This window comes from Apteryx mantelli, chromosome 3 (assembly GCF_036417845.1).
Source record: "Apteryx mantelli isolate bAptMan1 chromosome 3, bAptMan1.hap1, whole genome shotgun sequence".
In the NCBI taxonomy this organism is placed as follows: domain Eukaryota; kingdom Metazoa; phylum Chordata; class Aves; order Apterygiformes; family Apterygidae; genus Apteryx; species Apteryx mantelli.
This window is the reverse complement of record NC_089980.1, coordinates 69,268,929-69,293,461: the sequence shown is the minus strand read 5'-3', so window position 1 is coordinate 69,293,461 and position 24,533 is coordinate 69,268,929. Positions and strand designations below refer to the sequence as shown.

Genomic DNA, 24,533 nt, shown 5'->3' with positions numbered 1-24,533 from the left:
TGGTCGCCTTTGCTGCAGGGCGGCACTGCTGATTCATGGTCACCTTGCTGTCCACCAGGACTCCTAGGGCCTTTTCTGCAAAGCTACTTTCCAGCCAGTTGGCCCTCAGCCTATACTGCTTCTTGGGGTTTTCCTTCCCAGGTGCAGAACTTTGCACTTCCCTTTGCTGAACTTCAGGAGATTCTTCCTGGCCTATTTTTCCAGCCTGGCAAGGTCCCTCTGAATGGCAGCACAACCATCTGGTGTATCAAACGCTTCCCCCGGTTTTGTATCATCTGCAGACTTGCCAAGGGAGCACTCTGTTCTGTCATCCAGGTCATTAATGAAGATGTTAAACAGTACTGGTCCCAGTCTTGACCCCTGCAGTTCACCACTAGCGACTGGCCTCCAGATGTATTTTGTGCTGCTGATCACAACCCTTTGAGCTCGGCAGTTCGGCCAGGTTTCAATCCACCTCACTGTCCACTTATCTAACCCATACTCATCAGCTTGTCTATGAGGATGTTATAGGAGACAGCGTCAAGAGCCTTGCTAAAGCTGAGATAAACAACTTTCACTGCTCTCCTCCCATCCACCAAGCCAGTCATCTCATGATAGAAGGCTATCAGGTTGTTTAAGCATGATTTCCCCTCCATAATCCACATTGACTACTCCCATTCACCTTCTTGTCCTTCATATGTTTACAGGATTATTTGCTTCATCACCTTCCCAGGGATCAAAGTGAGGCTGACCAGTCTGTTCTCCAGATCTTCTTTCTTGTTCTTCTTGAAGATAGGAGTGGCATTTGCTGTACTCCAGTCCTCAGAAACTTCCCCCGATCACCATAACCAAAGGTAATCGCGAGAGGGCTAATACAGACATCAGCCAGCTCCTGCAGCACTCGTGGGTACTTCCCGTCTGGTCGAGCAGGCTCTTTTTGATTCACTCTTTGCATTTGTAACTGTATGATCTGTCCTGTTGGAATCTGGGACAGTGCGGGGGGTCACCCCTTCCCGGGGAGCAGCATGCAGGCTCAGCTGGGGCTCTCACAGGACAGGGCTGGCCTGGGTAGGGAAAAGAGCAACACCCTTGAAGCAATGGAGAGACCTCATGGAGCAACGAGGAGCTGTGCAGCCAGGCTCAGAGGTGACAAGATGTCTGTCCTCAGTGTCCAAAGGGGACCCTGGAGGGGGAATTGCTAAGAGTTGCTGAGACTTGCAAAGGAAAAGACCTGCCCTGCAAGCACACAGCAAGGAGAGGGGAGATTTCTTTACCCGCTCTTTTTTTGTAACCTTGATGTGGGAACAAGAGAGAATTCAGGGAGAAAGATAAGGGGGCACATGGGAAAAACAGTATGTGGCAGCCAAAGCACACCACCATTTTGCAACATGAGTAACGAACTAGCTGGTGAAGGCCAGGCAGTTTGTTCCAGCTGCACGGCGGAGGAGGGAGCGATATGGAGGTATCAGGGTCCACCCCTGACCACAAAGGGTTGCATACCAAAAAATAATTGCTGCTCACGGACTAACTGTTGACCTGTAGTACCCCCAGCCTCATTATCCCTGATTACCATATTAAAAAACATGCCCTTTGCTTCATAACAATACGTAAATAAGGGGGGCATACCCCCAACAACTGCGCAAATGGCAATCTGGCCAATGAAGTATGTCTGCCGCACTTCCACATCCCACCTTCAGCAACTATAAAACAGAGGACAGCTCACTAAAGTTTTTGGAAGGGAAGAAAACTGAACCCCCGACCTGTTCACTGGAGATTGCTGACGAGCGAGCCTCCTTCTCCCCTCCCCCAAACAGGGACACCACCTCTTTGGTAAGACTTGTGCTTCCGACAAATGTCGGACGTTACCTGGGAAAATATATTATTATTGAAAGCGCTTAATTGTTAGTTTGAGGTCATAGAAAGAAAATTTGTAGCAGCCAGTGCATTTATCAATGGCAATTCCTGAACCTGTTGTATCTGTTGCTTTAATAAAATCTTATTCTTTTTACTTTGCGAAACTGACCCAGGGAAAGTTCTCAAACAGGGGGGCTCTGGCAGGCAAATGTAAATTATAAGATAAGGAAGGGCCTTCTGTCCCTCCCTTTCACGCAACAAACCTGTCACATGCTACTGGCATTTCTTTCATCTCAAAGCTCTGCCCAACTCTTGATCCTGTCACAGGCCCCCAGCATAGGATGCGCTGTGCGTTTGGTCACCCAACAGGGAAAGGCGGGGACAGCCATCTTACCCCTGCCACCATCTCACATGTTGGGGCATAACCTGACTTTCCCCTTACTGCAGGTGACTTGGCAGGCCATGGCTATACCCAGCCTGGTGGAGCCTGCATCCGTAAGGGTGGTGGTGGTGGTGGTGGTGGGGCCATCCTGTCTTTTCAACATAGTTCTGCAAAAAGGTGCCGCCACAGACTGTGGATCAGTGGGCTTAGTAGCTGTGCCTGGTACATGTGACGAATTGCTGGAGGGATGTCACCTTATGCACAAGTTGCTCATGCTGTATTAGGAACATATGAGACAGGGCCAGATGAAAAATATCTCCCATATTATGGAATTTTTCAGGTCTGGTGACACAGAGAAGACATCATGGGTGCTCCTCTCATTCCTTTTCCCTCTTGCTCCTTGTTCTTCTTTCTCATTTCACCAGTGGAGGCACTTTTAACTTGTTTTCCACAGCTTACTACCTACAAAGCTGCTAAAAGGAAAACCCAACTGGTAACCTGTGGGAACATCTATTTGTACAATATTTTAGCTGCTTTGGAGTTTTTTGTTTTTTTTTTTAAGATGGAAAACAGCTAGTGTGAAAAACAGCATTTTGCATATGTAATTAGGAAGGTAGGATACAAAGACTCTATTTCTAGAGATGCACAGTTAAGAGTTGGGAGGTTTTGGCACTTATTGAAACAAATAGCTTTTGAAGGTCTGAAATTGCTCCTGAATATATTTTGATTACAGCGTGAGCATAGTAATAAAGGAGTCCCTTGAGAGATAAAAGATTTGGATTCAAATATTAATATCGTTTGGCTGGGTACTGATTATCTCCCCAGCTAAAGCTGTTAAACTCTTTCTCAATTGATAAACTCTTTCTGTCTGCTTGTGGAAACAGTTGGAGCTGGGGTTGGCTCTGCAAACAGAGTGCAGAGCCCTACTTCAGACAGAATCAACTGTTGTTTCCACATTGGTCAGTAATGTAAACCTCTTTTTGTTACCACAGTTTCCCTTTTAGCCTCCAACAAGATTATTCATTTTGATCCCAGACCCCTTGTGTTTCACCGTCCTTTTGACTCCCATTCTTGACTCCTCTTGATCCCTGGTGTATGCTGTGGTTCCAGACTGTCCATCAGTTGAAATATCCTTGACACTAGTGTCAGGTCTGCTAACACAGAAAAAGGAATTCAGCCTGTGTCTGCTTCATTCCACTGGCTTCTGGAGTTCAAGAGGAGCTGGAACTACAGGCAACATTTGTTGTTGGAGTTAAATTTTATTCTTTCTTTTCTGGATAGAGATAGAAGTCTTTCTCTCCATTTTGTGCATTATGGTCAATGACTAAGCTTGCAGACATAATGCTTGCATACAGATGCGAATTTCTTTCAGCTGTTATCCAAAAAAAACAAGTTTCAAAAATTAAGAAGTTCTTGGTGCCCCATTCCAGGCAACTGACCATAGAGTACAGAGGAGAATAGAAGCCAATACTTACTATACCATTGCTAATACTGGCAACTGTATCACAAGTATTTTGATAACTGCATAATTTTTTGTTCAAGCCCACTTCCTGCAGCCAAGATTTTTAATAGAATTCATGCCTTTTATTAAAAAATAAACACATGGTTAGAGAGAAAAGCTGGAAATGAGGGGCCAGATGCCCTTGAAGTCTCAGTGCTCAGTCAGCAACCCCTGCCAACCATACACTTTTGTTTTTAATTTTAAAAATTTTAGAACAATCTGATTTTTGAATCTTTGGCACTGACAATGCTAATATTACATTAATCTTTCAGAGCTTTAGGGATTTTTTGAATGTTCTCAAACTGCAAAACAGTTCCCCCATCTGTAATGTGAGTACAGTTCATTAAAAAAATCCATTAACATTAATGAGGTACTTAAATAAAAAAAAACTGTAAGAAAATCTCTAAAAATGATATAGCTGTTTTTCTGCTACTAGTCATTCAGTCACTGTTTATAGAAATTCAATAAGTTTCTTTTACAAAGCTAGAATCAACCAATGCTGAACCTTGACCTCTGTTTCTTCAGAATTATCTTTAAAATAAAAAGGAAAACAGAAGAAAAAAAAGTTTGCAATCTAATCAGCGTCAGCAGCTTCTCTCTCCATGAAAGTTGAATGGTTTATCAAATACATTGTGCAATTTCTTCATCCATTCAACACAGACAAATCTTCCACTCACTTCTTAAATATTATAGGGATATAATATAAAAATGGCAGAATACAGCAGCTCCACCATTTTGTATAGTCTGATACAAAGTGTACACTCTGATACAACAAGCAAGTAAATGGCTGTCAGATGATCAGCAAAACTAAAGCACCTTGATCCTCTGGATCACTTTTTACCTCCATCCATCTGTATGTGTAGCATGGAGGCATATTGAATTCATCCAGGTTACTAAGACATAAAGTCAAACACACACACAAGAACTATAAGAGGACCCAGGCAGAGTTCAGAGTCAATTGAAATGATTTTGTCTTTGAGAAACAAAGCATAAATATCTAATATTAGCATTAGGATGGACTAGCAAAAGCTATATTTATATGTATATATCTATGCATGTATGTATATGCCATCTAAAGTTAATAATTAATTTGTCTTGTAAAGGGTAAGCGCTGTGGAAAGTACTTTAAAACATGAGACAGACCTCAGAGATTGCCATCAAACAGAACTAACTGCAATAGGGATCTGCAGCTGTAATTGATAGAAACATTGATATTAATGCAGAGATACTTACATGGAAGAATTCAGCACCTCATAAACCTCTTTCCATGCAAAAAGTGACCTTTTAAGCTAATGACAGAGTTGCCTATCTCTTACAGGGGAACTCAGCATGCTCAGCACTGCTTTTTCCCAAGCCACCAGAACAAATCCCTTTTCATCCTTATTCGCATCCTTTTTAGGACAGTTGCATCTCACGATAATGATAAAACAATAACAAAATGAAATACAGTTAGTTCTTTAATCAATAAAATATCCTTCCCTGAGTCTTGTCTGAATAGTTTGTGCTAGAAATTGGCTGAGATCACTGCAAATCAGTATAATAAAATGATGATCAGTCTCTTTGTAGAAAATGAAGCTATAAAGAGCTTTTGTGTTAGCTTTATGTTTTTATTGATAGATACCATATTGAAGACCACACACGTTATCGTTATATATAAGAAAAAACATAGCTGTTTCAACAGACAAAAAATAAAGTGCATTTGATTCATCGGCTCCTTTAAGAGCACTGGCATCTGGACCACATGCACTTCAAAGTCAAATGCTGTACTGAGATGTGCTGCTTTGAAGTACAGCTGCTGATCCAGACAAATTTTGGAGCCTAAACCAGCACATGAATCTGCTGTACTCTGAAAAAAAATCTATTTCAGATGCCAGTTTTGACTCATTTTAGAAAATTGCTGTCTGGATTGCTGAACTTCAAAGCAGAACATCTCAGTGCAGCTTTTCCCTTTGAAGTGCAGCTAATCCAGATACTGGGTCCTCCCCTGCCCCCCCCACCCCCCGCCTTTCTTTAACATAGTTAAAATTGGCATCTGACTTTACCAATATTTCTCCTCACCCTTTGCACATTCCTCTTCCCTTCTCCCTTATTTCCTCTTCTTTTGACCTCTCTGAAAAATACAGCAATAGTCACTATCTTGCTAGCTCCCGCATTATCAAGAGCTGCTATAAAGAAAATGGTTGTGGCAATAGCCTATATCAAGTCACATAATGGACAATGGCCAATTATTGCACTAGGCTTGTTACTGAGTTTGTTAATAAAAAATGTTTAAATCTTACCGTCTAAGAAAAACAAAGCTCAAAATAAATCTCTTGTAAATGCTTGTATTCAGAACATTCACAGCCACATCTCTGTGGTTCTGGTAATGCATGTTAATGGTCATTGGTCCTTGTTTAAAAAGTATCTGAGTTTAACAAGCATTTCAAATCTCAGTATTATTTCCTGTGGTTCCTTGTATTTTAGAAATGCAAGAATTTATTAGACTTATATTTGAGGACATTTTCTCTAGCAACATCTAGAAAGATGTTTGCTATTTTGTCAGAGAAATGTCTCCTTCAGGGTCAAGCTGAGGAAGGCCTTTAGAAAATGGTTTTACTGGGGAAGGAATGAGATCACCATTGGCAGAGTTCGCACAGCTCCTGGCAGAAGGGGGCCAAGGATAAATCAAGAGTGCTCATCAGGAAGGGCAAAAGAGGAGCTAAGACTTGGTCAGCTGGGAAGACCTTCCTGCAGTGACTTCTGAGCAGCCTTGGTGAGAGACTTCAGCCTCCTTCCCCCAGGAAGATCAATTGCTACCAGTTCCGCAGTTTAAGTGAGGCAAAGGAGAAAGGATTTCCCTTTAGAGAGTGCAGAAAAGTCAATAAATTATTCTTCTCTCTTAGTAAAAGAAAATCAGAAAATGTGTTCTTCGCATTGTATATCACCATGGTGCTGGCTGTTCAAATAACTACCTACTAAGGAAGGTCTTAAATAGACTAACAGCATTCTCTGGTAAACTGACCTGTCAAAATGTTTTGATCTTGCTGAGTGGTACCGAATCCTGCTGACTCATTTTTGCAGGTGGCTCGTTAAATCATCACTGGAATAAACCTCCAAAGAAGGAAATAGGCTGAACAGTCCTCAGAACAAACTCTGAGGAACAGGCACATCTGCTTCTATAAATTAAAAAAAATTCCCCCCAAATGGGTAAGCTCTGGCCCTGGACAGTTTTCATGGATTGTATTTGCAAGAAGCTTATATTTCTTGAGTACTATAAGTGCTGCTGACACAGTGTCCCTGCCCCAGAGGAAGGGTGGGAGCTGTGTCAGGAACACGTGGGGGGCCACAGAGTCCTGAGCACCTCCAAACGCTGCTGGATCCATGCTCACCATTAATGGACTCATCTTTTCCATAATCTCTCTGGGCTTCCATTCCTTACCTGTGAAATGGGCACCCTCCCCTCCCAGATCTGAGATGAAGGTAGCTAATGTTTGTGAGGCCTGAAACAGAAGCCCGTAAGGAAATCAGTTGCTACCTCTCTCTTCCAGCCAGGCAGAGGAGACAGTAGGATGAGTAGCTTTACACTGAATGGTGTGGACATGAAAAGGAGAAAATGACTGCTTATTTTATGACTGCAGTGAATTATGGAAAACTATCCTGCATTTTAAGGTTGCCATAATCCACAATCATGAGAAATCCAGATAAATATTATGCCCACAGCCTTTAGTCTGGTGATTTCTGACTTCTGACTGAGTGACTTTGCCACTCCCAAGTTCTTTTAACAATGCTCCTGTCTTATATACACATAAAGGATGCTCCCATTTGCTATTACATTAAAAGCCAAATCATGAAGAATTGTTATACTCTGTTCAACTGCAAAGTGGAAGCAAAAAAAACCCAAAACAAACGCAAGGACAATTTAATGAAAGTATCTCTCATTTGCTGAGAAATAACTTTGGAAAGAGGAAGCACTGGACAACTACCAGCATTTTATTTGCCCAGGTCATAAGATATGTCTGTTAGGTGATCTGTTCTTGTCAGGGAGTCCTTAATTAGAAAATTCCTAGAGAGAGCTCCCACTAGGTGCTTATTAAGATCTAAAGACAAAAGAGTTAGTAGAAAAGCCTGAGGAATGGCCAGAGACCTCAGGTTACACTGGAAGGCAAGAGTGAGCTGCTGCTACCATAGGAAGAGGCACTCAAGATGGGATGCTGGATTTTGAATGAAAAACTGTCAGTCCTGTTATTAGTGAGTATTTTTAGCATTAAAAAAACCTAATTGGACATATATAAATATTTTAAGCTTGTTTAAAAGAGATTTTATGGTTTGCTTACAGTAATACTCCCAAGCTAAATATAAAACTTGCTATAAAATATTCAGCAGCCTCTTTATAACTAGTCTTAAAAACAATTTAAAGTCTTACTGTTTTATTTTTAATTATTTTTAAGTCCATGTACTTTAGTCCTCAGATATAGGGAACAGGGGTTTGGAATTGTATTTCAAATTGTATTCTGAATTATTTTCAGAGGCTTTGGTGAATTGGGGTGGGGAGCAGACCTCCCCAGCTCTTCAGCTCCTAACTCCATTTCTGAAATTCTTTAATTTTAGATTCTACTGGCTTTTTAGAGTCTAAGCTAAGTCCTGTGTCTAAGATCAAGTTTGCCATCACACAGTAAATGTCATCTACATCCTCTATGGGATGGGGGGATATAATCCCGCATTTTCTAAAAGTTAGCCTCATTCCAGCAAGCATTTATGATTTCTATCATCTGTGATCAAGAGCTGCATTGCACACTGATTTTTCAAGTATCTCTCAGATTCTTTTAAAACTATAACCATAAGCATTTTTATCTGCAGTAAAAATACTGCAAGTGTCATTAATCTGTGGCCTGTTTTGGAGGTGGTGTGGCTGGGATTGAATTTATATTTGTTTATCGATACCTTCCACTGGTATGAAGATGAAGATGCTTACCTTTATACACGGATTATGTTGGGAGTAAGTACAAGTTTGATTGTTAAAGGGATCCACAGGGAGAATGTATGCATAGTTTGATTTTATTCACATCTTTCATGATAATAATTTTCCTGATGCTTCAACAGTAATTTTCCCATATAAGAGTATTATGTTAATATGGTATTTCCTTTCTTTTGTTCTTGCTATACCAAACTTGTAATCTAATTTCCTTATATTGCTATATGTACAGTCAGCACTGGCTTGGGCGAGAGCTTCTGCAACATGCCTTAATTTTAACTGCATGCTAATCCTGTTACCAGTCAGTAGAAACCTTATTTCATTCTTACGAGGAGCAAGCACTGTAAGTACCACTTCTCAAATAGCCATATTATCCTTCTCTTTCTATTTCTACAGTTCAGCAATATTTTCCATATCAAACATTTTCAAAGGAATTTTAATTTTTGACAGAGAAGTCTGTACCCTATTGCCTAGTTATTACTGTTTAAATTGTCAGATATTCATGACTGAAGAGAAGCAAGTGGCTTGTTTAACACAGTACTCTAAATGCAACATTGATTTTGGCAGCCGCTGCATAGCACGGTGTCATGAAGTGAAAAGTGAGTTGCTACAAAAAGGGAACATAAGAATGCAACCTAGCCAAATGGAGAAAATACGTATCCATCATGAGTATCCTGTGTAGTTGCATAGTGAAAACCAGAGTGAGGAAATGTATAGATAAAAGTGCTGTAAGGATGAAAAGGAACATGTTTAAACACTTGTTTCTAAGTGGCCACCTTTCAGCTCCTTCCTTCTTGTAAAAACGTGTTTTTGTAATTGAGTGGTCATCTGTTCAGAGGCATTTGTGTTAACCTCGGCATCACACATAGGAAGTGCTTCAGGCTTTAACTCTAATGCTTAGCTAAGGCTTCAGCTGACTGGGAATTATTACAGTCAGAGCAATTCCAATTCCACATGTTTGGAGAAAAAATCGCCAGTCACTTCATAACTCAAAATACGACAGGAATTTTAAAATCATAATATGAATTTATTTTATTGTAATCTGGTTATTGTTTTCAGTTTTGCTTTTCTCTCTTTAGACTTAGAGTGCTGTCACATGTCAAACAGTCCTCAGGAATCAACACTGTTTTACAACAGGTTGAATTCAGGAGCTGACAATTTAAGGAAAGAAACCTTGTTGGACTTGTGAATCAATTCATAAATTAACAATAAGTATTTGTATACACAGTTATGTGTTGTGTAAGAACTTAGAGAACTGGATGTTTTCTTGAAGACAATCAGTATTTTGTCTTTCTGGACAATATTGTCACCTTGAAGAGCATGGTAGAGAGGAACTTGAGTGGCTGCAAGGCGGCTGGGGCAGAGCTGGACCCACCGCCCTCCTGGGAGGCACGGTGTCTCAGGACTGCACCCACCTGTGCTCACATGCTGGGAAGATTTATTAGCTAGGAAGCAGCGTGGATAAACACAGGGATCTTTGGCATGGCGCTGTGCCAGGCCAAGTGAGCGACTCAGACGCCCAGAACGCAGTTCAGGGACTGAAGCAGCTCAGCAAGAGCTGTCGCGGTGCCAGCAACGTGTGTTAGCTTTGGCTCCTTGCAGTTCATAACGGCCCCGGGCTGGCTCGGTGCGGAGCCACACAGCTGTCTCCCAGCGTACTGCCGTCGCGCACTTCCAACAAGGGGAAGACGATTCAGTAACACGTAAGCGTGCAGCCACCTGAGGTCTAGACAGGCTTACTCTCTTGGGGTTTGCATTTCGTGAAAGCAGCTAGAATGTTTTCATTGAGAGCTGCCTTTGCCAGCAGTTTAGCTGTGTTCGTGCAACTAAACCTGAGCCTGCATGCACTGCTGGTCCAGCCTGGCTTTGTATGTAACCAGCTCCGGTGTCGGTACATCAGCAAACGAGCTAATCCCCAGCCCAGATAAACCACTCACAAACTACAGCTGAATGTAGCAGAGTTTTATCAAATCTGTTTTTGAATCCCCACTTAGGCTGAATAGCTTTAAGAAATCCTGGAGTGTTGCTATGCTGAAAATAGTTACCCTGGTCCCAAAATGAAGGCTAAACCAAAATTTTCACTGAATTCCTTCAACAGTTCATTTTTAAACGTACTGAACTCCTCTTCTCTCCTATCCAAAGTGCGAGTTGTAAATAGTAAAGGGAATGATATAAAACAAATTTTGCTTTTTCACCAAGCGCTGTGGAGGAGCACTGAGGAGACAGCTTGACAAAAACATCGTATTTCACAAGATGGTTGCCTATGGAATAGCTGTAAATGCAAGTAAGCTTTCAGTTTTTTTCTTCTTTGCCTTTGAACTGTTTTGAATTTCACAGTGATTCTGCCTAATGCTGTAATCCCCATCAGCTCTGACACATGTGCTACTTTAGTGCGATCATTTGCTGACTGCAACTTTAAATAGGTGTAGAGGTCCCATCTGATTAATCATTCGTGACCTTTTTTTCAACAGTTGATAAACTTTCTGCTTGGGTAGTAACTACTAGTTGCCCTTTTGTTAACTTGACCAACTTGTGCCCTCTTAACATCTAGTACAAATAACTTCTACTAAATCCCTGGGAGTAAATGTTTGGAGAGAAGACGCATCATTGTAGTCTGATCTTTTTAAGGAAATTATGCTTATGAGTCATGCTGCTCATCTGTCCACCCCTACATCCCCTTCTCCAATAACTTTTCAACCAGATAATAAATTTCACCCAAATTTGAAACAAGTAGCTGTCTCAAAAACATCAAGGTCTTAAAAATTTTGGAAAAATAGGTGAAGGGTACAGGGAGCTAATGGCCCCCTAGAGTGAAAAACTGCAGCTTGAGATCAAAAGTTACCTGTTTGGTTTGTCCTGCAGACTTACTGAGCTAGAGGTGTTCGCTGGCCTGGCTGGGAACAAGGCATGGCACCCTCCTGTTCCCAAGTGGTTAAAGGACCTGGAGAGGACTGAAGTTAGGAGGAATTTAGATGGCATGAGGGGAAGAGGAGATATGATGGGGAAGGGGGGGATGTGCAGAGAAGGAAGAACGAAGGCTAATTGGAGGACATAAGCACGTAAAGATGGAGAGGTATCTGGGAGAGGGGACATTGTTCTCTTTGGAAATTAGATCTCATGAAGTCCACTGCTCTTAGGACAATTTGACATTAGACTGTGGTCCCAGCCTGCATTTCTGAAAACATCTATTTCATGTTGGACATCTTCAGATGCTTAGGGAAGTCCCATATTTTATAGTCATTCTGTGACCAAAGATCTCAAAGGGAGTTAGCCAACTTTTTAAAAGGAAAAGGAGATAAAGGAGTTTATCAGAGTTATTTACAAGCCTAATACATTGTAACATAAAAATTCTACCCCCAGGCTGTCAGGATGGACCTTGATTCCAATATTCTTTTCTCTGTATACAAGGCAGCGGCTTTTCTTTGCATGTATATGACAGTAGTGTCCCCACATAGTTAGACAAGTATATGGAATCAGGAATGTCATTGGGATCTAACAACTAAAATTTGTCCTTTCTATATAATGGTAAAGTTTTTGGAGGGGAAGGCAGGGGGATGAGAATGTGCATCTTATAATGTATTACAATGATTTGCTTATCTGTCATGTCCATTCATTTATCAGAGTTCAGTTTCAGCATAAAGCAGATTCCTACAGAATGGAACATTGCTTCTTTAATTAACAAATCAACCCAGGAATGTAAATTAACCAGCTTCTACTTGGTGTATAATTTGTCATGCTCCAAAAAGAAAGCAAAACTGCACAGTCAAACCTTTTATGTTTTGGGGTTTTACATTCATATAAAATGTTTGCTAGTGCATTAAGGTGGACAGTTTGGGAAGTGCAAGTTTATCAGAAAAGTGATTACTTTGTGGCTTCAGCAATTCCAAAGACAAAGACACAGGGCTGATGTCAAATGACAGAAAGCACCATTATTTAATTCTGTCATTCTCGAGTGAAAAAATGAAGGTTTGGGTTTTTCTAGAATATAAAATGGACAAATAGCTGATGAGATTATTGATGAAGAAAACAAAATACAGGGAAGTCTGATGAACAAAACATGACAACTTATGAACTCATGCTTTCCTAACAGATAAGTGAGAAACAAATATCTTGTTTGGGAAAACACTACATCATTTTATAGTCAGCCTTGGGTAAAGAAGGGCCAGAAATTCAGCTGTCTGAAATTAAATTTAAAATGCATAAAAAACATTCAGTCTTCATAACACACTGTGTGAAAAAAACACAGTTCCCTCTTCTCACAGTAAAGAGGTACCCACAATCATATTGAGTTCCTTATTATAAAATTTAACAATGTTAAAATGATGTGTAAATAGAAAGATGCCATTTTCCACTCATCTGACACATTATTTATACAAGTACTACCTGTACTGCCTTTTGTTACACAAAAGCATAGTCAGCTCCTATTAGACTATTGCAATTTAGTCGTTCTTAGTTAAGTTAGAGCTCTCTCCTTATATGATCAATAGCCTAAATGTGGCAGCAAGAAGTTAAACCAATTTGCAGATCATATCACTAAGCTTATCCTCACAATATAAAATTGTAGACTCCTTTATTATTAAAGTAACATGTTTTCATCCCAGCTTGCCAGGTGGTGTTATTCCAGCGTATTTATTTAATAGCATACTAAAAATAGTGTGACATTAGTATTGTCTGGCTTCTAATAACTAGCTCAGCTGAGGTGTGTGTGACTTTGGATAAAGTACATCTGTAGCTTTAATTTTTCATCAGCTCTAATACAAATTCAAATGCAGGCTTTAATTGGTCAGGTCATAAAGGGATATAATTAGAGACTAGTGGAAGAAGGGAAGCTGGAGGAAAGAGAGAGTAAACAATGCTATCTATAATCAAGTGCATCATTGAAAATTCAGTAAAGGGAATTCTGCTTAGTTTGGCTTCCTGAGTTCTGCATGCCTGTCTATGATAAGAGCTGTCTGAGAGTTATTCACCCACTAATAAATCTTCCTTATAGACCTGTAACTCTGCTAGAATAAAATCATAGTTTCACGCACTCTCAGTTTGATCAATGCAAATCATTCTAGACTTTCTAATTCAAAGGGACTTTTTAGTTGAGAGGCAGTACATTGAACCTAAAGATATCTGTAAGAGATAAGTATGTTTTGTACAGCACATTTCTCTTACTGTGTTGTTTTTACCATAATGAGAAAGCAAATCCATGCATTTTCTAAAGTGAGGAGTGTTTGGGGGGATTCTTTTGTTTTTACTTTGGCATGTCTTGAAGAACTAATCGCTTCTTGTGTTCTGATGTTTGCAGAAGGTTATACAGATACATAGCTCCAACAGTCTTTGAGTTATGATATGAATAAAGCTCAAGCAATTAAGGGAAAGGAGGGGATGGAAAGAGAAATCTTTTGGAGTTAATCTGTTTGAAATGGTGTTTCCCTCTCCTTAAAATTTCCAATAGTGCATATTCCTTTAAAAACATGCAAAACAAAGACAGAAGTATAGTGATGCCAGATATGCTTGGCTTCTGCCTAGCATTGAAAATGCTATAGCTAAAAAATTAAAAAATCTTTCTATTTTCAACCACATTTTGTTAATGGCTGGAATACAGAAGTAGCTATGTGAAGGGGTCTGGTGACTAAAGTAGCATTTTTGTGTAAACTGTGAAGCTTTCAGGAAAGCAGGTGCTTATCTTAAAAAGTGGTTTAGTTGAAATCTGAGTTTTGTATTTCCAGAATTTGCAGAAAATTTTCCATCTAATTTCCATGGAACTGCATTTTTTCAGTCAGATTGTCTAACTCTTGGATTTCCTAGCAAGTACTAAGAAGAAAATTATATTAAATTAAAGATTATAAACCTCCAACTAGAATAAAAAATGGCCCACGGCAAGTTCTTGTTTGATGCTGATAACCATTTTAAAAAACCTAACGCAAGTTGTGTGTGGTGACTATTGCCCTAATTTTAACATCATCTCTGCTTTTTCAGTTCACAAAGACAATATGAAGCCGAATGAAGGGTTCCACGTAACTAGAAGTGTCACAAGGTAGCGGGTGGCACCAGAATTCAGACTGGGTTAGTGCAGAATTCCCAGCGCTTTGCTGAGATTCCTGTGAAGCCGCTCTCTTCACTGTGGGCAGAAAGGCCAAGATTTGACCCTTTGATTTTCTCATGATAGGTCAGTTAACCAAAACATTTAACTCCTAGCAGCAAACACCGATTTGATTATTATCCTGTACAGGCATGCAGAAAAGAGAGAGGGAAATCTTGCCCTTAGATAAACACATGCAATTTCTGTTTAGTTCAATGAGAGTTGTGCATGCTTCACTAAAGGCACAATTGGCTGAATAAGACTAGCTAAATTGACCAGACTTTCAAGATAATTCAATTACATCTCTTTGTATTTAAGAACATGTACAGTAAACACCATGCTCTAATAGCAAACCTTTTTCTCCCTCCCTCCTTCCAATAAAACCTTTTATTTGATCTCAGAGGTGGACTAGATAGAACATCTCAGGGTCAAACACAAATTAATACATGTTAAGTGCTTTAAAGGTTCCAAATGTTGTTAAAAACAACAGCCTGAATCCTTCAGTCTTCATGAATTGATATCAAAAAGAGCTTTGCTTTAAAGATTGCATGATTTATCCTATAATTTATATTTAGTCATGCAGAATGAGGAAAACATTGAATAGAAAATGCTGAGATGTAGTACCTTAAGCTTTGCATTCATGGTTAACTTATATTAGTGATATGTATATATGTGTGTGTGTGTACGTGTACATATACATATATATATATATATATATATAAAAATGTAGTAAGCTCAGATTTCAGAAATTTGCATATTAATTTTGGAAATGCTTAGTAAATTCTGTACACTGCAGATGCAGAGGACCTTCAGAAAATGCACTTCAGGGATGTAAAATATTTTAGCTAATGGCAATGTATCCAGTGCCAGACTTTTTAGCCTGCTACAACTATTGTGCATTAAATGAACCACACGGAAAATGGAATTAGATCTTTGCATTACTCCTACCATCTAGCTATAATTCACTTTTAGATTGCATCATTTATTCCTAGTGGCACACAAGAAACCCATCAAAAGTATTAATCTAATAACACTCAGGGCTATATTTAAGATCATGGGAGATCCAGGTAAACCAACATACTTGATGCATTAGTTTGAATGTTAATATTTTTCTGTATATCATTATACTCTGTATGTTAACAGCTGCCACAGAGTAGCTTGCAGAAAAGACCTATCTTAGTCATTCTGGCAGAATTCTACGCTTGTAATACCCTCTACCTAGCTAGTTGAAAGTTGGAATGAATGTTGCCCAGGAGGGAAGAAGAGGTAAATCCCAAAGAAGAGAATATGACGATGTTTCCATTGACAGTAATACTTAGAATAAAGTGGAATAAAATGCTGTTGGACAAAACAGTGTCTTTTAAAAGCCTGCAGACTAGGTTAAGTTGCAGAAGCTTACTAGGTTAAGTTGCAGAAATCTGATGTAATCTTCTAGAAAAAAATTGCAACATGATTACCCCTAATTAAATTTTATGCTAAAGCACTTCTTGGGAAGATACATCTATTCAACCCATAGTTTTTTCTATTCAAATGCAAATACATTGTTAGGGTACATAGATTTCTGTCAGTCTGGAAGGAATTACTAACTCATCTCATTCTCAACACTCAGCATATACCAGCTAGCACTAGGTTTCCTGTCACTGCTGACCTGGCTGGAATTTGTACACATCACAGACAATCTTGCACTTTGAGGAAAGTGCAAGACTTCATAGCCTTCTAAACAACAGAAATCTCATCATTTTGCACTAGAACTTCACAGTGTGCAGTATTTATTTTCTAAAATCTGTGTATTTCAATGATGAAAAGAGACAACGTGTGTTCTGCTATGAAAACAGATTCAAAATTCCATTGCTAGACAATGTTGCTATTTTAAATGAACAGAAATAGTCCAAAACCTGCAGCTTATACATTGCAGGGAACCTTTGGTAAAACAATGGTAAAACTGTGTTAAATTCATCTAGTCCAAGGCTATGGTGACTATTTGCCTCATTTAAGAATTATAAAGAACTCATGCATGTATAGAAGACAAGAGGCCCAAGTGCCATTATTGATTTTGCCACTAATCAGTAGCAGATGGCAGGATAAAACTGCTCAGCATAAGTCCACTCCAAGATTCATTGTCAGGTCTTCCAGTCTTGGAAACTTTTCTCTCCTCTTTGCCATGGTCAGGTTCTGGACTGCATGCAGCATGCAGCCCCAAAACCTACCGCAGCCACCCCTCACCCCCATCCTCGGAGCAAGCTCTTTCAGATGTCAGAGAAATCAGGTCCTCATCAAGCAGCAACTTGGTTCCCATCCAGCTGGATCTGATAACACCCTCGCCAGGCCAAAACATCTGTTCTGAAAGAAGCTCCATGTAGGAACAGCTCCCCCCCTTCCCACTCAGCACTTAAAAGTGCTGTTACACTTAAATACATAAACAGTGTTTATATACTGTTTATCCATCAGTTGTACTCTCAGGAACAGATTGCCACAGCCCCCACACAGCTGCCACCTAACCCTACAGCTCAGAGCCTCTCAGGCATTTGGGTTTTGACAATCTGAATCTGCGTGTCTCACTCTCTGCTTGTGGTCTTGTGCAACGTTTCCAATGTCCCGGCGTTGCCAAGTCACTGGGAGCCCTGTCTCATAGGCAAGCTCCAGGAAGGCGCTCAAGTCTGGTGCTGGCCAGATTGTTTCACATACAGAACCTAATCCATAAAAACATACACAGGACATTCCAGGTCACTGAATCTGATATCTTCTAATGCTGACAGTCACATCACATATGCTATTTCATAAAACTGACCAACCTTCAGCCTAAAGCCACTTAGATTGCTTGATCCCATTATCCCGTTTATTGAAAGGTTATTTTAGAATCTCATTCCTCTGATGGCCTGAATCTGTCTTCTAATTTCCAGGCTCATTTTATCTCTGTGCAGCTCATACCCATTTGGATTCAGTCTCCATCCTGCTGAGGCTATTCCAGTTTGTATAAATAATTTATTATTCATTGGGCCAAAGATTCAGAAAAAATGGGAACTTGATTTTGCAGTGTGGGTGCTCAGGACTTGGAATATTCACTTGTGATACCTGTGCCAATAAATATTTGATTATTTTTATTAAAGGTTACATCAGGAATCAGCTGACAAGAGAATAATCAGTCAGCCTGGTGCCTAGGGCTTGTGCCTTGATTTAAGTCCCTACTTTAAATCATGTATAAAGAGGATTTTAAAATAGGTCTCTTATGTCCCAGTGAGTACCTAAGTATGGGGCAATGAGGTAAAACAGGTGTAAAGCAATGGTGCGGGGGGGGGGGCCTAAGCTAACACTATCTTTTGCATGAGGTGCAATCTGAGAGCCATTCACAGTGCATGCCTGCCACATCGCCTTGTTCAGCTCTACAAGGATCACGTTAGGAGAACAGAGTGAAAATAACCCCTCACCAGCCAGGATAGACAGGCTAAACTATTCTTGAGAGGCTGAATGTAATCTTCCACCTTTTCACACTGGCTGCTTTGAGCACTTGCACGGTCAGTGTCTGGCTTTAAATCACATTCTCCTGCACAGAGCTCTCTCCAGGCATTGTATAGGAGCTCCCCTCTCACGTAGGGCAATGGAGCTCACTAAGTGGATAGGCACCCAAAGAACTTTGCAATACTGAAGTCCTTATGCATTTAACCCTGTGTTTTCATTTATGGTATGACTAGTTGACTATGACTAGTTCAACACAGCATTATTTTTGTGCAAATAGACAATTACAGAATCACAGAATCACAGAATGGTTGAGGTTGGAAGGGACCTCTGGAGATCATCTAGTCCAACCCCCCTGCTCAAGCAGGGTCACCTAGAGCACATTGCACAGGATTGCATCCAGGCGCGTTTTGAATATCTCCAGAGAAGGAGACTCCACCACCTCTCTGGGCAACCTGTTCCAGTGCTCTGTCACCCTCACAGTGAAAAAGTTTTTCCTCATGTTCAGATGGAAGTGTCTGTGTTTCAGTTTGTGCCCGTTGCCTCGCGTCCTGTCGCTGGGCACCACTGAAAAGAGTCTGGTCCCATCCTCTTGACACCCTCCCTTAAGATACTTGTACACATTGATAAGATCCCCCCTCAACCTTCTCTTCTCCAGGCTAAACAGGCCCAGCTCTCTCAGTCTTTCCTCATGAGAGAGACGCTCCAGTCCCCTAATCATCTTTGTAGCCCTTCGCTGGACTTGCTCCAGTAGTGCCACATCCCTCTTGTCCTGGGGAGCCCAGAACTGGACGCAGTACTCCAGATGGGGCCTCACCAGGGCTGAGTAGAGGGGGAGGATCACCTCCCTCGACTTGCTGGCAACACTCTTCCTAATGCATCCCAGGATACCATTATTAAAAACAAGAAAAAAGAAAAAGAAATCTTCTTCTGAGAGAACATTATTGTTCAGGGAAGCAGATCATATTTGTTTTACCTCAATCACTGCACTTTAGAAAGTTTAGAGGTTTTTTTAATGGTCAGGCACAGGAACAGATAAACACTGAAAGAGAGATGTTGATGGGAAGCTAATTATAAAAACTAGAAACAGTGCATCCTAATAGCTGTACTGTAAACATTTAATCATTTTCATTGTTGTTTTCCATCCTGAAGTATTTAATATTTTGCATTAATGACAACTGTCCTGTAATGGATTTGAGAATCTCTCATATTTAAAATTGTGAAACTCTGCATCTAGCATGATTATGACTTTATGTCAGCTAATAATGAAGCAAAGTCTTTCTCTCTTTTGAAATTAAGATCTTTCCTTTCAGGAAAAGGATTATGGGGGTGTTCTTACTTCACTCTTAGGTGTTTTTCTAAACTAACCATCTTGTATACCTTTTAGGAACAAGCCAGAAGCAGAGATGGTGTATAACCATCAGGGCAAACCAGAACTAACACCAGAGTGTTAGTGATTCAGACCTTTTCCTTAAAATCATAGTTTCTCTGGCTTTCCCTCACTGAAGTAAAGATTGTCGTGGCGCATAATGGGCCCTTCCTCATTCATATGAAACTCGCCAGTTCAACTGGCATGAAGTGATGTTATATCAATTTGTTCATATGGGAAGATTTTGGATGCCTCTCTTAAATCTCCTCTGGTTTAAGTTGCAAGCTGGTCAGTGCCAGAATGGACATATTAATGTCCTGTGTAGCAACATTAGTTTAGGACACATCCTAATTTTTAACAAAATCTAGGGATTTTAATTAGTTACCTCATTTGGAACTATATAAATCAGGGGCAAGTGCTTTTATCTCATCTCTCAAGAGGTCCTCCTTCCATGACACTGAAGACTGCAGGGCACTCGACAGTAAACATGGGAGATCACACTGGAGCTGTTCTTCCTCTCTGCAATTCGAAGCAGTTGCTACGCATTAGACACCAATAAAATTTTCCTGTTGTTGCTAGTTTACTGTGTGAAGCTCTCAATTAACTCTTAATTTACCCTTAATTTAACTCTTTTTGAATAGTTCATAGTGTGCTTAATGATATTCCTTCTGGCATTGCGGACACATACAAGTGCATCTTCAATTTTACACCATTCTTCCTCTCATGCAGCCATCCATATTGTTGCCCACTTGATCAACATAGAGAGGTATCATAGAAGCCAGTCGAAGGAAGCAGGGGAGTTACAGAATAAACTTTCTGCCCTTGGCAAGAACTCACATGAAAGCTACTTGAACCCAATCAGGACCTATGAAACAGTAAGTTGTCACTTTTTGGTTTTCCTCATCTAAAAAGTTTTCCTCTGCGGATTCTTTTGTCAGTAAAACTGTATTTCAAAGCCTTTTAACCAGAGCAAGAAGGTGCTGCCAGAGGTTAACCTCAATTTCAGCTGAAAATACTTACTCAGAGCTGCAATTTTCAGGTTACTAAGCTCAAAGAAATGTCTATGGTATTTTAATTAGTTTGTCAGGAAGCAGCTGGGGTGGGGGAGGATCAGGAGTGTTATGAATAGGAGACAATGAAACAAAGCTGCAAAGAATTTTTGTAAACTAAATTCAGCTATCAATATATGGAACAAACACAGCAACTTCTTTCCAGAAAGAAAAAAACCCCAATAATATCACACAAAGATATTGCTTTCACAGCTGCTATTTGGCTATCCCCATGGTTTTGCAATGTCTTCCTAATTTGGGGGTTGAGTCTGCTCTGTTACATGTAGAGCTTGGCTACACAGGGAACTAACTGCATGTGAAAAATCACCCAGCCGCATGCTGCTTGTAGGAAGCAGTTCACCAGGAAGCTAATGCAGGTGTGTGTTCTTCAGAGCCAAGCAAGGCTATGGGCACCTTACTCCTGCTAATAAATGGCTCTGCTTGGTCTGGGGAAAAAAAAGTTGTGCTTCCTATTCACTCCCCAGGTTATCTCACAATAGCATGGATAGAACTCTTCTTTCTGCTATTCATAACATACAGAAAAACTGACCTTTTTCTGCAATGCATGCACATAGAAGAAATGCAGAAGCTGATTAGCTTTTTCTTTTTATTCCATTATACCATACATCACATAGATGTTATTTACTTGCTTGTGTATACTGTTGCATACTCTGGGCTTGAAAAAGAAGGTCTGAAGCACTGTTGAGACTCTCCCGTGTATTGTGTCCGCTCTTCAGAAAATTCCCACATACCCAGCATGCAATAAAGGCCATTCAAACACCAAGAAGCAGGCTCTTTCAGTCACTGGTGTGCTCCACTGAAAGAAGAAACAGTGAGATGATGGCTGGACAGCCATCAGTACAACTTCATAGTATTTTTCAATTGTGAAGCATTTTGTCCTGTTTTTTCTCAGTTCTTTTTCAGTTTAGATAATGTGATTTTGCATCTTTCCCAACAAAGTAACCAAATCTTAAGTTTGAAGAAAAACAAGCAAATGAATGGTTTCAGCAGTAGGAACACATAGGTCCTGATGCTAATGTTGACAAACAAGTCAGGTTTATCAGAACAGGATAGCAAGCAAGGACTAAATGCACAGCCCTTTCTGAATACCCTGTGCTCACTCTCACCGCATGCATGTGACACATTCCCCAAGAAGAAAATAGAGCTTACACTGCAGAATGGCAACCTACCATCTTTCAGTGGTTACTTGCATGCATTTTTTCTCCACTAAGCATTCCCACAGTGATATAATTGGGCAGTAGACCTCTAATTAACATTAAGATCCTAAATACCCTTTAGGAAGGAGGCTAGCATTTTCTGAAATCCTTTCCCAGACTTCTCACAGTAATACACCCCACAATTACATGCCAATTTACAGCCTAGATTATAGTCTAACCTCTAATATTTTTATTTCTTTTATTGCCCACTTGTATCTTAGTAGGTACACTCAGAATTCATAAATTATGAGGGAAAGCAAATAAAAGATTGCTCCTACCTTCAAAGAAGAAAGTTCTGAGAGAAACGATTCAGGTTTTCTTTTAGGTTTCGTTGTACCCCTGTAGTAGCAACGTACTAAGTGTCTGACATTTTTCCTTGTTTCATCTCAAGATGCAAACTAGCCACTGTAGTGAAAATGTTCAAAACATCACCTAGATCAATCCTGTTAATATGTAATAGGATCTGAACATACTCTTCACAGGCACCAATTTAAAAATACACTGTGTGCTCTCAAGTGTGAACTTTTGAAAAAATGATTTTACTGTAAAAAATGGCTGTAAAAATAGCAAGGTGGAATTTTATCATCTCTAGGATTTCCATATCAAATGAGTGCACTTTACAAGTACAATATCGTTTTTTTTGTTCCTCACTTAATAAGCTGCAGATCCAGCTCAGGCTGCAGATCCAGCTCAGGCTCCAGAAGGCATGCTGAATCCCTTCATTCCTGTGCATCAGCACCAGCAACACAGATGTCCTTTGCAGGCCAAATGGGGACTTCATTTACACTCTGCCAGAATATTTAGCTTGAGTCTCTTCTCATGTGTGTGATTTTTACTGCCATTCCTCCTGATTTTCACTTTATAACTGATATCAGCATCTGACTGCTGTGTTCAAAATACATCTTCATTCTCACTTCAGTTGATTTTGATGGGTTTAGACAGAAGTAGGTAACAGACCTGTGCTGAGGTCTGCTAGTCATTCTGTCATAATCCAAGATATTAATGTTTCAGCACCTACAACCATAAAAAATGTAAATATAAATAGATATTTTTAAACATAAAAATAAGCATTCTCCAGTACATTTCTATGTAAGTGTAAGGAACAGGTAAGTGAAATATGCCATTTAGGTAAATGAGAACATGTCATTTTTATACACCATTTCAGGGATGTAAGAAAACCACACACTTTGAGGTAAAATAAGCATGAAGGACTCCCACACTTTTTATGGTTGCAGGTGCGTTAGCACCTCGTTTTTATCACCCTCACATGAATAGGCAGGTTTGTAATGCTGTTTTGGTTATTACACCTCTGGGTTTAATCTTCTCATTTCTCTAATCATTTTCCTTTTTTTCTGAGACACTTTTATAAAAGAAAAATAGATAAAAATACTACTGAAATTGTGTAATTTCCTCCTTTCAACTCCCCAAACAACTAAATGGTGGCAAACACTTACATATCTGTCTGGGGTAAGCCTAAGTGGAAATAGAACAGAGCAATGTTTTCCCATGCTACATAAAAAGGATGTTTGCCTTGCCTGTGTTTCTTGTTCTGGTTTTGTTCCTATGCTGAAAATACAAGTTGGATTTCAGCATCACATGTAATAATAATAATAATAATAACTAATATTTTTTTTTCTTATTCTAGAACACAACAGAAGAGGTTCTAACTACCATAGCTGGAGTAACTGGAGTTGTGATTACTGTGGCTTTAATTCTGATCATGACTTCATCCACAGAGCTCATCAGAAGGTCATCCTATGAGGTGTTCTGGTACACCCATCACCTCTTTGTGGTTTTTTTTATTGGTTTAATATTTCATGGTATGGGGTAAGTATCTGCATGAACTACATAAGGTGTATGTACACAGTCTGAGTTGAAACATGATTCAAATCTATAATACTGTGTCCTTCTGTTAATAAGCTGCTGGGATCCTTGCTTAGAGACAGATTGCAAAATGAAAGCACTTTGAAATTTAAACACACCATTTTTATGAGGACTGAAAGTGTGTTTTGGTTCTTTCAAACCCTTCTCACAACCTGCACCTTATCAATAGATCAGAATGAATGAATGAATGAACTTCCACTGCTGGGAACTGGGGCCATTCCAGATTAGGAATCAAACCGTTGTGGGTTCAATTTAATAAGAGACAGACCTTTTCCTCAGTCCTTTGGACACGCAAAGAAGACCCAGTGAGCCACGAGAGCTTTCAGCATGTCAGCTACTCAGTGGTGAATGTCCCTGTGGACATTCTCCTGTGTATCCATAAAAGTAAAGTGGTTTTGTCCCTCTTTCGCTATGGGAAAAAGAACTGCAGATTTCCTCACCATAAGGAAGCAGTATGCAGTAGTGGTGGGCACTATATTGTGAACCATGTCAGTTCTCCAGGTCTAAATGACTGTAGTAGCAAACATCTCAAGTTTAGCACTAGCCTAATTAGGTGGCTTTTAGGGAGAGGAGTGCCGGGTCACTGATTCTCTCCCTGTTATTCGTCACAAGAGAAAAATCTGTACTGTTGGTACAGGGCTCCTGTTTGAAGGGAATCTGCTTAAGAAGCTCAGGGGGCAATAAATCCCCTGCCTATTCCGTGTGAGAGCAAGGAGGCACCTGTTGGTGGAAAAAGTTTCTATCTTCTGTTTCCAGCTCCACCAACTTCTCCTTCCTTTCCCTTGTTCACTTCCCTCCTTTTCCCACTGTCATTTATAATAGCA

The 24,533-nt window shown here is 40.0% G+C and overlaps 1 protein-coding gene across 1 annotated transcript in view; it reads left to right on the top strand.

The window, feature by feature from the left end:
- The first annotated feature begins 7,898 nt into the window (after window positions 1-7,898).
- Window positions 7,899-24,533, top strand: part of NOX3 (NADPH oxidase 3) — a 40,524-nt gene continuing 23,889 nt past the window's right edge. The window contains exons 1-6 of the mRNA XM_013958959.2: window positions 7,899-7,943; window positions 8,596-8,691; window positions 8,900-9,010; window positions 10,867-10,951; window positions 20,289-20,434; window positions 23,471-23,652. Of these exons, the coding sequence (XP_013814413.1) occupies window positions 7,899-7,943; window positions 8,596-8,691; window positions 8,900-9,010; window positions 10,867-10,951; window positions 20,289-20,434; window positions 23,471-23,652 (665 nt within the window). The remainder of the gene's footprint in view (window positions 7,944-8,595; window positions 8,692-8,899; window positions 9,011-10,866; window positions 10,952-20,288; window positions 20,435-23,470; window positions 23,653-24,533) is intronic.